Source organism: Equus caballus, chromosome 1 (genome assembly GCF_041296265.1).
Source record: "Equus caballus isolate H_3958 breed thoroughbred chromosome 1, TB-T2T, whole genome shotgun sequence".
Lineage (NCBI taxonomy): Eukaryota > Metazoa > Chordata > Mammalia > Perissodactyla > Equidae > Equus > Equus caballus.
In genome coordinates this window covers 138,165,056-138,178,220 of record NC_091684.1, presented here as the reverse complement: position 1 = coordinate 138,178,220, position 13,165 = coordinate 138,165,056, and the positions used below count along the sequence as shown (strand labels likewise).

Here is a 13,165-nt window from a genome sequence, read left to right as displayed (position 1 = left end):
TAATTCCTACTTATGTTATATGTCAGTTATATCTCAATAAGGCTGGGGAAAAAACTACTCATAAGATTTTGGAATGAGTTAATTAAATGCATGTGGAATTTCTTTGTTAGACACTATCCAAGTGATAGATTTTTTTTCATCCAGAAGTAATAATCATTTGTCAAACATTTATTAACTATGGAGCACTTACCATGAGCCAGGAGTTATGCAAAGTGTGAAGAATACAAGATGATTAAGACATGGTAGTGTTCACTGCCCAGTATGGGAGACAGACATGTGGACAATTTTTCTGCAGTGTGCTAGGGGTTATAACAGAGCCACCAGAGTCTGAAGACTAGGAGAAGCCTCAAAATTTTATTTTTTATAGAATCTACAAGGGTGTATATTAAAGGGAAGTATGTGGATTTTTTAGGGTAGCTTCTATTTTCCCATTTACTAATGCAAGGAGAGTGAAAAATTAGGCTTCTTGTTTAGCAACAGTGGTGGTCAGATGGCGTTTCTGCCAAGACAAATGCTTGGATGTGGCACGTATCGTACCTGTCTGTAGTGTAAATAAGTTACAACAGTGGGCAAAGGATAAACAGGGTGAGAAATCTAGAATTTGAATCATGATACGATCATAGCATTTCAAATGACTAATTCTTTGTCTTCAAAGTTATTTCAACATGACGTAATACTAGTTGCTTTTCTTAACGATGAATAGTATATTGCAGCCTTTTGCCAGTCTTCATTGTTAAAGCTTTATTGGTCTTCATTTGTTGAGCACATAGCCTGACTCTTAAAACATAGAGATAATTCTTGCTCTTTCACTCTGTTTTAGCAGGATTTACTCTTAAAACACCTAGCTACCCTGAAAACTTTGTTTCCTAATATTTTATGCGTACTTACTGTGTGCCACACCCTGTCCTCAGTGCTTTACCTAAATTATCTCATTGAAACCTCATAACTCTATAAGGTGGGCACCATTTTCCCCATTTCAAACTTGAGACACCTGAGACACAGTGAAGTTTTCTAACAGTCCAGGTTCACACTGTTGAGAAATGGCAGAGCTGGGATCAGAACCTGACAGTGACTTCAGAGTCTACAGCTGTCAATATTCTGCGTCCCATGATAGATTGGTGATGAGTGCAGAATGCTTCCTTGCTTAGAGAGATTTGGTTGTGATGGTCTTTAGCCTGATTGAAGTATGGCAGCACTTTTGTAAGTTTTGAATTGTGTGTTTCCCTGCTCTAGAACACAGTTAGGAAAATTGGAACATCACCACATCTTTTCTTTAGGTCCTAAAATATCTATATTCTGCCACAGTTCTAGTCTTGGCTTTGCCTTTGACTAACTGTGAGCTTGGACAAATCTTTTAACCTGGCTTTTGGCTGTTTCTACTGTAAAAGGAAGAGATTAAACTAGACAATTCTCTATATTCCCTACTAGCTCAATAATTACCTGGTTCTGTTCTGTATCAGAATTAAAGGTTGATACCAACTTTTTGTCTGTCATCTAGAACCTATTGTTCCAAATGAAAAAAGAATGTAAGAAAGTATGAATAATAAGGATTCTTCTTTTTTACTGGTCTCTTTGTTGTTTTAAATACTCAAAAAATTTACGCCAGGCTACCAGCTTTTGCCATCCTGAAGTGTATATGTTGTGTACTCAATTTAAGGGCTGGGACTATTCCCAGAAGGTCTGTACTGATCACAAACAAAATGGAACACTCAAGGACTCCACACTAAAAATATCTCATAAAAATGGTTCCTCCATGCGCTCACTGGAACAGGTAATTACTGTGGCAACAACAAACTAATTTGAAGTGTTAGCTGTTAATTAAAACAATGCAAAGGTGTGTAGTTGTCTTTTGGCGTAACCAGAGCCTCCGTTCAAACTTCATTAATCACTTTACAGTTAATGTGTTGAGGAAGGTCAAGACAATTGAGATGCGGTATCCGTTGAAAGTAAACAAATTCCTTTTCTCCAAGTAGAATGCCATTTGCAAAGTTAAGGGACATACTGCACTCATACCTGGCATTGCCTTTGTCATCCACTTCTCCTTGATGATTAAATGTTAAATTGGTACTGTCATTGTACTGTAAACCAAACCACACAGCATCTTTATTGCTCGAAATCGAACCCAAACTTCCACGGATGAATTAGCGTGCATCATAATTAAATCATCAAGCCTCCCCTTTTAATTCACTTGGAAATAGGAGACCTTTCTTTTGGAAAAGAGATCAGCTTTCTTGACAAGCTAATTAAGTTGCCAAACTGTCCAATATGGTATATATATTAGACTATCTGCTAATCATTTCCTTATCGCTGCTGTTGGTCTCAAAAGTCCAGGTGTTGCTCGTTCTCCAGAGTAACAACACTGTTATTTTATTATTATTATTATTGAGGTCATAATAGTTTATAACATTGTGAAATTTCAGTTGTACATTATTTTTAGTCAGTCACCATATATATGTGCCCCTTCACCCCTTTTGCCCAACCTCCAACCCCCTTCTCCTCTAGTAACCACTAAACTGTTCTCTTTGTCTGACAACACTATTCTTTTTACAACTTTTGAATCCTTGTGTATGCACTCAGTTATTTATCTTTATATTTCAGTCCTTGGTTAGTGATTCTAATATATGGTATTTTAAAAAGTTGGAATTGGAAAAAGTCAGTGGTATACAAGGAGAAAAATAATGTATCATTAAATCTTACACATTATATTACCTGTATTTACATGGAATAAAGTTACTAAATTCCTTTGAATCACATTTCGATTAGCTTAGTCTGTCAACTTCTCTGTCAGGCATTGAGAAAAATACAATGAGTCTATCTACCAATTTATTACGTGAGTTCAGATATATCATGAGTCAAATCACGACCTGAAATGTAGCTTCACATTGTACAAGTCTGGTATTAACACAGCTAGTAGAGTAAGCAGTGTAACATAGGGGTTCCAGTTATAAAATGTATATCACTTTATACAAAGTATGACAAAATTTTAAATAATTTAAGATTTATAAATGTATTAGTCTTTATATATACTAAGGAGGTTGATATTTAGAGAAAGACTTTAGACACTTTCCAGATTAAAGAACTCTTTGGTAAAGTGAATAATTGCCATCTAATTTTTATAATCTTGCCTTTCCTGTAAATGAGATAAAACTACCTGAATTTCTCTACAATTGATTGTTAAAATAAAAGCTAAGTTTACCGTCCGTGATTGGCTTGACCTTTGTCCACTCTAGTAGGAAAAACAGAATGAATTTCTTATAACACTCATATATATGGATATAAACATACATACATGTGGTATATATTTTTTTCTAAACTTACCTGAATTTGTAACATTTTATATTTGAAAAGTTGCTAATATTTGTAGGTTCTTAATAACTAAACCATTTCAGTAAGTCAGTCACTTTGAAATGCTTGGGGCCTAGTGGTTAAGCTTGGCACACTCTGCTTCCATGGCCCAGGTTTGGTTCTGGGATGCAGAGCCACACCATTTGTCTGCTAGTGGCCACGCTGTGGTGGCGGCTCACATACAAAAAAAGGAAGATTGGCAACAGATGTTAGCCCAGGGAGAATCTTCCTCAGCAAAGAAGTAAAAAATAAATGAAAACACTTGTCAGTCATTGTACAACTCTGCAAGTTTACTAAAAATCATTGAATTGATCACTGAAGTGAATTTTAAAGCTGTTAAAAAAATTTGTCAGAGTAGCCACACAAATATTTCTGCCAAAACAACAGAAAGTGATGTTTTCATTTGATAACAGTAGAATATATATTTCGTTTTTGTTTTAAGGAATGAGCAATTTTTACTACTAAGTCATTACTAAGTAAAAATTGGGAGCCTGATAAATATATTTTGCAACTTGACAGGTGAGGTGGGAAAATTCCTGAGAAGCTAACTTCCATTCCCTGCGTTTTCTCCACCCTACTCACGTCTTAAAGCTGGGTGGGCGAGGGGAGAACAATCTGATCTTTGCTGATATACAGAGTCCTCTATGGAGCAAGATTTTAGTTCTTCCAAACTAATTTGTGTCTTTATACTTTTATAGGCTTGTAATAACAGTGCTTGTTTATGTTGCATGGCTAGTTTTGAAATTTTTAAATATGGCAAATTGTTTCTGGATAATGGTCAGAATGTGCAGTCCTTGCAGTACATGTATGAAAGGCCGCTTTTCATTTAAACACAAAAGCTTGTGATGAGAAGGGATAGTGTTTTATTTCTGCAAACCTTATTCTCTTACTTGTTTTCATAAGTGAATGTATTCATATACCTTGTTTTAAATTGTAGTTATTTCTCTGTATCTGATCATTTGAACTTGTGTCTTCTCTACAGCATTTTTAATATTGAGAGATACCACCTTTAGGAAAAGATGAACCACATACTTGAGCCTAATAACTCTGTGATTTCTTATATGAATTTATATCTTAAGCCATAGCTAATTCCATGTGTTTTGAGATTATTTTGATGAAATGTAGGGATGTAGTTTATCTGGATCTATAATTGAAATAAAAGGAAAACTTCCCGTTTTGTATGGCTCTGTGCAGAGCTTAGCAGAGGCTCTAGAAGACTGCCCCCCCCCCCCCACACCGCCCCACCTCCACCCAGTGACAGTCTTCATAAGGGATCTGGAGCCAGAAGACTTGGGTTTGAAGTCTAGTTCTGCAACTTACTGACTTTGTGCCGTTGGGCAAACTGCTTAACTTCTCTGTGCTTCAGAATCTATAAAAGGAGGGTGATAATGCCAGCATTACCTCAGAGGGTTATTTTAAGGTAATGTATAATGAATCACTGTGTAAACCATTAAGCTCAATAGAAATGTAAATTACTAATGTTATTAGTGTTCTTTGAAAGTATCAGATCCCATTGCTGCAGATTTGTATTTGTGTCCTTAACCATTTTGTAGGTTGTTTAGGGATCCCAAGTGATTTTGTTATTTTTTTTCTCCCATAGAGCCTATCATGTCCCAAGTGGGAAAATATTAGCTGTAAAGGTAAGTGCTGGATAAATTTTATGAAATTTATGAAATCCTTGATACTCATTGCTTTCTCTTCCCCTGCTGTTAGCTTAAGTCACAGGGATTGTGGAAGAGGAGAGGAAGTGGTTTAAAGTTCGGGTGGTAGGTGGTGGAATCTGTGGCCCTGTTGTGACGTTCAGACTCCTGAAGATATTTTACTTATGCCTTAGAATGGTCAGTTGTAAGCTCTTTGCATTGTGAGTCTTCTCATCCTGGTTACCTACGCTTCTTTCTGTGTTCCCTGCTAAATGGCATCACTGTCCTGGTTTTGCAGCTCAGAACCTTAGTAGTTACTCACTGCTCTTTTTCCATTATCTGCCACATCCTGTAAGTCACTGTATCCTGTCAGAAATTTTCCCTGAAATATGTCCATTTGTCACTTCCTTTCTATTGTCATTGTCGTTGCCTTGACCTTATATCAGGCTCACATGCCTCCTACCTGCACTTCTATAATCACTTTCTCACTGTACCTTCAGTCTTTTTCTTCTCCCGTGTACTTTTTCTCTGCTACCAGAGTTGAATCACAGATCTGACCATGTCACTGTCTTGGCACTACCTGCGCTCCCATCCCCACTTGTGTGCTACATAAAGCCTAACATATCTGCCTCACTTCTGACCTTTTTCAGCATCCTGAAGTACCTCAGCACCACATCCACCACTAGAATCCCACTGCCGTAACTCAGGAATATTCTAGGCAATTACCTAAGAGGATCTTCACTTGTTTCCATCCTATCTGTAATCCACACCCCACCCCTGCCATCCTCCAAGATCCAGTCCTTCCATGCCTCTTTGGATTTAGTCTCTGGCACTTGCTGTTGGTGCTTGATCTCCCCATCTTTTTGTCTCAGCTTTCCTTCATGGACTCTTGACTTGCACCTCTGACTGCACCCTATGTGACCTCCAGTCCCACCCCATAGAACCTGTCTTCCAGCACTGGATTTTTTAGCTAACAAACTGGTCAGGCCTGCTTCAGTCCTTACCCTCCCCACAAATTGGTCAGACCTTCTGCAGATGGTCCCCTGCCTACCTGTAAAGCCACATCTTCTCTTTTACCTGTCTGCTGCTTTCTGTCATGCCCTTTATCTTCAGTCTCTAGGCCCTTCATAATGAAAGCTTTTATTTTTTGAATGGCGACTACTCATAATATGCCAGGTATTATGCTAGATGCTCTATAACTATTATCTTTAATTCTTAAAACTACAAAGTAAGCCTATATATTTTATATTTGAGAGAACTGAGACTCAGAAAGCTGAATTGTCCAAGGTCACACAGTCGGAAGAGTCAGGGCCAAAATTTAAAACAAGATCCATCTGACTCCAAAAGCCCATGTTCTCTACTATGCCATGCAGCCTTCATATGAGTTGTTAGCGTTGCTCATCCCTCTGGCAAGGTTATCTCCCCCAAGATGCCTTCCTAGCTGTCTATACCCGGTGAGAATTCAATCCCTTTTCCTAACGCTTGCATAGTATATATTTCTGCATCTTTTATCTAGGAAACTAGGACTCAGAGCAATTAAATTGCAGTTGGTTATACCTTTTAGTAAGGTTAAACCAAAATTAAGACTCAGGTCTTCCAACTGCTAGGGCAGTCCAGAGTTTTTCTTCCATCCCAAACCTAGTTCAGTACCTCGAATGTGTTTTATGGCATCATCAAGTCTAGTTTTAATAACTCAAGTAGCTTTTGGTAAGGAGATACAATAGAGCTCCCTCTTGGGATGTTTTCTAAGATATTCCAACCAAATTAGGTTCGCAGATTTGTGGAACTGAAAGATACCTTACAGATCGTCTATTGTAACCCCACGTCTTACAGAGGAGGAACCTGAGGTCCAGATTCTTCCCAGGCTGGATACTGTGGAGGCCAGTCTCCAGCCCAGACTTCCCCTGGGTTCACTGAGTGCAGCTCTGCTGTGTCACCGTGGCGCTGTTCCATTTCTCCTGAGCTCCCTCTTCTCTCAGAGGATACCTTCACCAGCTAGAGCGCTAGTTTCCTCTCTGTTGAGCTGTTTGTTCCTTTGATGTCAAAACTCTTAGATTGTTGCCAATGATTGTTTAAAGACAGTCAACTTTAGCTTATTCACTCTAAGAGAGGGGGTCCCTGCTAATAAATCATGCAAAAAACTTATTATTTGCCCTTGTAAGAGTATTATAATTTTTTGTAGTTTCATACATTTTGAATTATGTTTAAGCTAGGCTAATATTAAAATTTTTGTGTATGATTATTTAGTTGGATATGGCAAGGGGCTAACAGCTGTTTCTAGAAAGTATTAAAAGCAATTTTAAAGAAAGGATGCATTTTTAAAAGGAGCTGTTAAGGTAGAGATTTTCAATAAATGAAAACAATAGAGGTTTAAAAATATTCTATTCACTAGACCTGACCATAAAACTGAGTTTTAGAGCAAGGTCTGTGTTGTATTCACTTTGTATCACTAGATTCTATAAAATCACGTCCTAGATGCTTAAACTGGATTTAATGAATGACTAATTTAAGATTAGATATGATTATTGTGTTTAAACATCATCTGAGTTGAATGAATGAATGATTTAAGAGTTGATATGGGGGCTGGCCTGGTGGTGGAGCAGTTAAGTTCACATGCTCTGCTTCAGTGGCCTGGGGTTCGTGGGTTTGGATCCCGGGTGTGGAGCAACACACCACTTATGAAGCCATGCTGTGGCAGGTGTCCCACAATCAACATAGAGAAAGATAGGCATGCAGGGATGTTAGCTCAGGGCCAGTCTTCTTCAGCAAAAAAAAGGAGGATTGGTGGCAGATGTTAGCTCAGGGCTAATCTTCCTAAAAAAAAAAAAAAAAAACTTAAAAAAAAAAAAGAGTTGATACGATTACTGTGTTTAAACTTTTTGTTTAGCCCTAAGCTTCTTGATAGCCAAGGCAAAAACTATGTCGCTTATATAATAGTCATAATCTAAGAGAAAGAAATGTACCATTTCTTCAAAACAGGCAGAGTTTTTCATTAAATCTTAGAGAAGTGTGTTATTTAGTTTCCAAATATTTGGGGATTTTTCCAGACATCTTTCCGTTACTGATTTCTAATTTACGTCTGTTGTGGTCAGAGAATGTACTTGTTTAATTGGAATTGTTTTAAATTTATTGAGATTTGTTTTGTGGCCCGGTATGAATTATCTTGGTAAGTGTTCCCTGTGCACATGAAAACAATGTACAGTGTGTTGTATAGGGTGTTGTGTAAATGTCAGGTAGATCAAGTTGGCTGATAGTGTGGTTCAGAATTTCTGTATCTTCACTGATTTTTATCTACTTGTTTTATCAATTATTGAAAGATTGCTGTTGAAATCTCCACCAATAATTGTAGATTTGCCTGTTTTTTTCCTTGCCATTCTTTCATTTTTTTACTTCATATTTTTTGAAGATCTATTGAATACATTTAGGATTGTTAGGTCCTCTTGATGATTTGGCCCCTTTATCATTCATTACAAAGTGACCTTCTTATCCACGTTAATATCCTTTGCTCTAAAATCTACATTGTCTGATATTAATAAACCTACTGCATCTTTTCTTTTTTTTCTTGCAAGGAAGATTGGCCCTGAGCTAACATCTGTTGCCAATCTTCCTCTTTTTTGCTTGAGGAACATTGTCGCTGAGCTAACATCTGTGCCAATCTTCCTCTGTTTTATGTGGGATGCTGCCGCAGTGTGGCTTGACAAGCAGTGCTAGGTCCACGCCCAGGATCTGAACCTGCAAACATTTTGCCGGCTGAAGTGGAGTGTGTGAACTTAACCACTACGCCACCAGGCTGGCCCCTGCTGCACCTTTATTTTGACTACTGTTAACATGATATTACCTTTTACTTTTGATCTGTTATGTCTTCATATTTGAGATGGATTTCTTGTAGGCAGCATATAGTTGGGTCTTGTATTTTAATCCAGTCTGATAATCTCTGCTTTTTAATTGAGGTGTTTAGATCATTTGCATTTCGTGTGATTAAAGATGTGTTTGGATTCAAGTCTGTCATCTTGCTCTTTGTTTTCTGTTTGTTCTGTCTGTATGTCCTTTTTTTTAGTGGTGGCTTTAGAGTTAATAGTATACACCTTTAACTTATCGTAGGCTGCCTTCAATTAATATTGTACCACTTTGTCTATTGTATGGGAACTTTACAATAGTATACTTTCGTTTACCTCATCCTGACATTTGTTATCATACATTTTACTTTCTCATATGTTACAAACCCCAAAACATGGTTAGTATTTTTCTTTAGACAGTAATTTGTCTTTTAAAGACATTTAAAAAGTAAGAAAAGATTCATTTTTTATTTACTCACGTTTTTACCAAATCCAGTGCTCTTCGTTCCTTTGTGTAGATCCAGACCTCCATCTGGTCTCATTTTTTTTCTGTCTGAAGGACTTCCTTCTTTTACATTTCTTATAGTACGTGAGTCTTTTGGTAATCAGTTCGTTCAGCTTTTGTGTGTTTAAATGTATATTTGACTTAATTTTTGGAAGATATTTTCGCCAGATAGAGAACTCTAGGTTGATTGCTCTTTTCTTTCAATATCTTAAAGGTTTTGTTTCACTGTCTTCTGGCTTGCATTCTTTCCAGTGAAAAGCTTACTGTCATTTTAAGTCTTTATTCCTTTCTACATTAGAACTGACTTCTTCTCTGACTGCTTTTAAGATTTTTTCCTTTATCACTAGTCTTTTGCAGTTTGATTATGATGAGCTTTTATTTAGTTTTCTTCATGATTTATGTCCTTAGGAGTTGTTGAGATTCTTGAATCTGTGGATTTTTAGCTTTCATCAAATTGGAAAAATTTTTCCCGTTATTTCTTTTTGTATGTCCCCTCCCCCTTTGGGAACTTAAATTGCACATATTTTAGGTCACTTGAAGTTGTCCCAGAGCAAAGTGACGCTCTGTGTTTGTTTCAGTCTTTTTTTTCTCTCTAATCTTTCATTTTTAGATAGTTTCTGTTGTCAGATATTCAAGTTTTCTTCTTTTAATCTGCATTGTCTCATCTGCTATTAATCTTGCCCGGTGTATTTTTTATTTTAGACCTTGTGCTTTTTATCACCTAAAAGTGCACGTGGGTCTTTTTTACATCTTCCATGTCTTTGCTTAACATGCTCAGTCTTTCTTCTGCCTCCTTGAATATATGGAATATAGTTAGGGAATATATGGAATAAAATGAACTGAATTAATAGTCTTGTCTATTAATTCTATCGTATATATCATTTTGGGTTCAGTTTTCACTGATTGCTTTTTCTCCTCATTTTGAGTTATATTTTCTTGTTTTTATAATACCTTATCATTTTTTATTGGATGCCAGTCATGTGGCATAGGTGCTAGATATTTTTGCATTCCTAAAAATATTCTTGAGCTTTATTCTGAGATGCCATTTAGTGACTTTGAAACAATTTGATCCTTGCAAGACTTGCTTTTGAGCTTTATTAGATGGGACCAGCCCACTTCTTAGTCTAGAACTAATTTTCGCCATTCCACTGAGGCAATAGTCATCTGAATACTCTGCCCAGCACCCTGGCAATTACAAGGTATTCTACCTGGGCTGGTGGGAAAATCTTTCTGCCCATCGTGAGGTCTGGAGATTGTTTACTCTGGTCCTTTCTGGTGGTTCTTTCCCTGCCCTCAGGTAGTTTCCTGACATCCGTGTGCTGGTCATTACTCAGCTGAAGACTCCAGGGTCCCCTTGGCAGATCTCTGGAGCTTTCTCCCTTTGTTCGTCTGCCAGTGAACACTAGTGGCCTTGGCCTCCTCAGACTCCCAGTTCTGTCTCTTCAACTTAGGGAGATGACTGCGCTCCACCTGGATTCCCCTCCCTGCGTGGGGGCCTGGAAATTCTCTCCAGTCAGTGAGCTGGACAATCATAGGGTTCACCTCATTTGTTTTCCATCTCTCAGGGATCACTGTCCTGTTTTAGCTAATGTCCAATGTCTGGAAACCTGTTGATTTTTCTGGTTTGGGGGTTTTTCTTAGTATCTCTTCCTTTCTTGTCACCACTCTAATCCAGATGCTTATTTTTGTCTCTTGTCAGACATGTTGATCAGCTTTTAAACTGTTCTCTCAGAAATAGAAGCTACCATTTATTGATCATTTATACTGTGCTCAGCAAGCGTTCTACATACATTTTCCTCACTGAATGCTCACAGCGACCTTGTGCATTTGTTACCATTGTTGATCCCCGTTTTACAGACGCAGAAACTGAGGCACAGAGAAGTTAAATAGCTTGCCCAAGGTCCCACAACTAATAAGAAATGGAATCAGAACTTGAACCCAGGCGAGTCTTACCCCAAGTCCATGTTCTTAACCTCTATTCTGTATTGCCTCTCACTCCTCTCAGGTTTGGCTCCCTAAAGCATAGTTCTGATCCCCTCTCTTCCCCTCTCCAGAATCTTCAAAGGCTCTACATTACTTCCCAAATAAACTAAAAACTCTATAGGATGGAACTCAAGATCTCGCACAGTATGTCATCAGCCTACTTTTGTAGCATTATCTTATGTGTCTGAATCCTGTGCTTAAGTTGAACTCACTACCTTCTCTGAACCCAGATACTTTCTCACTTCAACACTTCAATTCACTTATTTCTCTCTAATTAGAATGCCTTCACCCATATCTCCACCTATCAAAATCCTTAGCACCCTTCAAGGGTCAGCTCCAAAGCCTGCTCCTCCGTTGAACTTGGATAAATCCTGTCACGTATGGTATATCTATCACTCACTCACTTCTCCTTTGAACCTCTAGAATTCTCTGTATATGTTTCTGATGGGTATTATCACATTCTGCCTTGTATTTTGCTATTAGTGTACATGGACATTTCTCCTATTATGTTGAAATCTCTGAAAGTGGAGAACAGATCTTATTTATCTTCTCATCTTACTCATTGAATATGCAGGACCTTGCATATGGGGCCTAGTACTGAACACTACATGTAATGACTAGATGTTCAAAACATAATTTGTTGAATCACTGACTGAATAAATATATTTTGTTCTTTCGTTTGTTCTTTAGTTTGTTCATTCATCTTTTGAAGTAGCATCTTGAAAGGAGGTTTAGCTCCCAAACAAAATGTCCCATAGTGTTCTGTATGGACCATTGCTCTCACCCAGAGTATTCTTAGCTTTTTTTATATTAAAGGGTGAAATGAAAGGTTAAGAGTTAGAAGTGCATTTGATCTTTTCCTGACCCTCTCCTGACTTTTGTGTGACTTCAAGCATGTCACTTGAACCTCTCAGTGACCTCAGCTGTGAAACAGGGCTGCCTGGTGTCACAGAGGGATTGTGAAGAGCAGCAAATCACAGTCCTTGTCTAAACAGAATCACCTGCAGAGCTCTCACACCTGCATAGAATGATGAGAGAAATTTAATTTCCCCAGTTAAGTGGTCAGTTGGACCCACACTTTGAATGTCTGTGGGAGCGATGAGATGAGAGTCCTTGAAAATCTGTTACTCTTCACTTCCTACTCAAAATGTTTCTATTTTTATACGTCTAAATGTTCTTGTTTTTTAGACAAAGCATATTGTAATATTTCCCTTTTCAGACTTCAAAGGTGGGAAAATATCATGAGATATTTTAAAAGCAAGTTGAATTTTGGGAAGGGTAGAAGTATCTTGAATTTTTATTTTATACCACTGAATTAAGAAAACTTTTTGCCGTGAAGAGAGCATTTTCAAAATGATGCTGATCGTGTTTTAAAAATAACTATTTCATAATGTCTGTACATAACTCATGAAATGTGTATCTAGCTGTTTTTTCAGGGGGATGTGTAGTAAGACTATTGCAAACAAGTAGAGCAGAAACCAAATAAAACTACTGCTAGCCATCCTGCAAACAGAACCTTCTTATACCTTTAATGTAGTCTATAAAATCTTTCAAAGAGTAGAGCTTAACAGATGACCTAGTATTGTTTATTTTCTAATTGGGAAAAATCCATCTAACTGGAAATTTCTTAGCATTGTGTATAGCATGTGCTGATTATCATTCTCTGACTGCTTTGGGTTTCTGCTGCTTTTAAACTAGCATTTAAATGGACCATTTGATTAATCATTTGTATACTGACTGTAATCCTCCCAAATTTCCTTTCTGAGTTGTACATACTGTAGAAGACAATTATGTCACCACAGATTAAATAAGAGAATTAAAACAGAATAGCGGCTTAATTTGACCTGTGATTTTGC

At 37.5% G+C, this 13,165-nt stretch overlaps 1 protein-coding gene across 15 annotated transcripts in view; it reads left to right on the top strand.

Annotated features, from left to right (window-relative positions):
• Positions 1-13,165, top strand: part of MAP2K5 (mitogen-activated protein kinase kinase 5) — a 245,052-nt gene that overhangs the window by 81,845 nt on the left and 150,042 nt on the right. For all 15 annotated transcript variants that reach the window (XM_001496608.6, XM_070270028.1, XM_014733756.3 and 12 more), the window contains one exon: positions 4,946-4,985. In XM_001496608.6, coding sequence (XP_001496658.1) covers positions 4,946-4,985 — 40 coding nt within the window. The remainder of the gene's footprint in view (positions 1-4,945; positions 4,986-13,165) is intronic.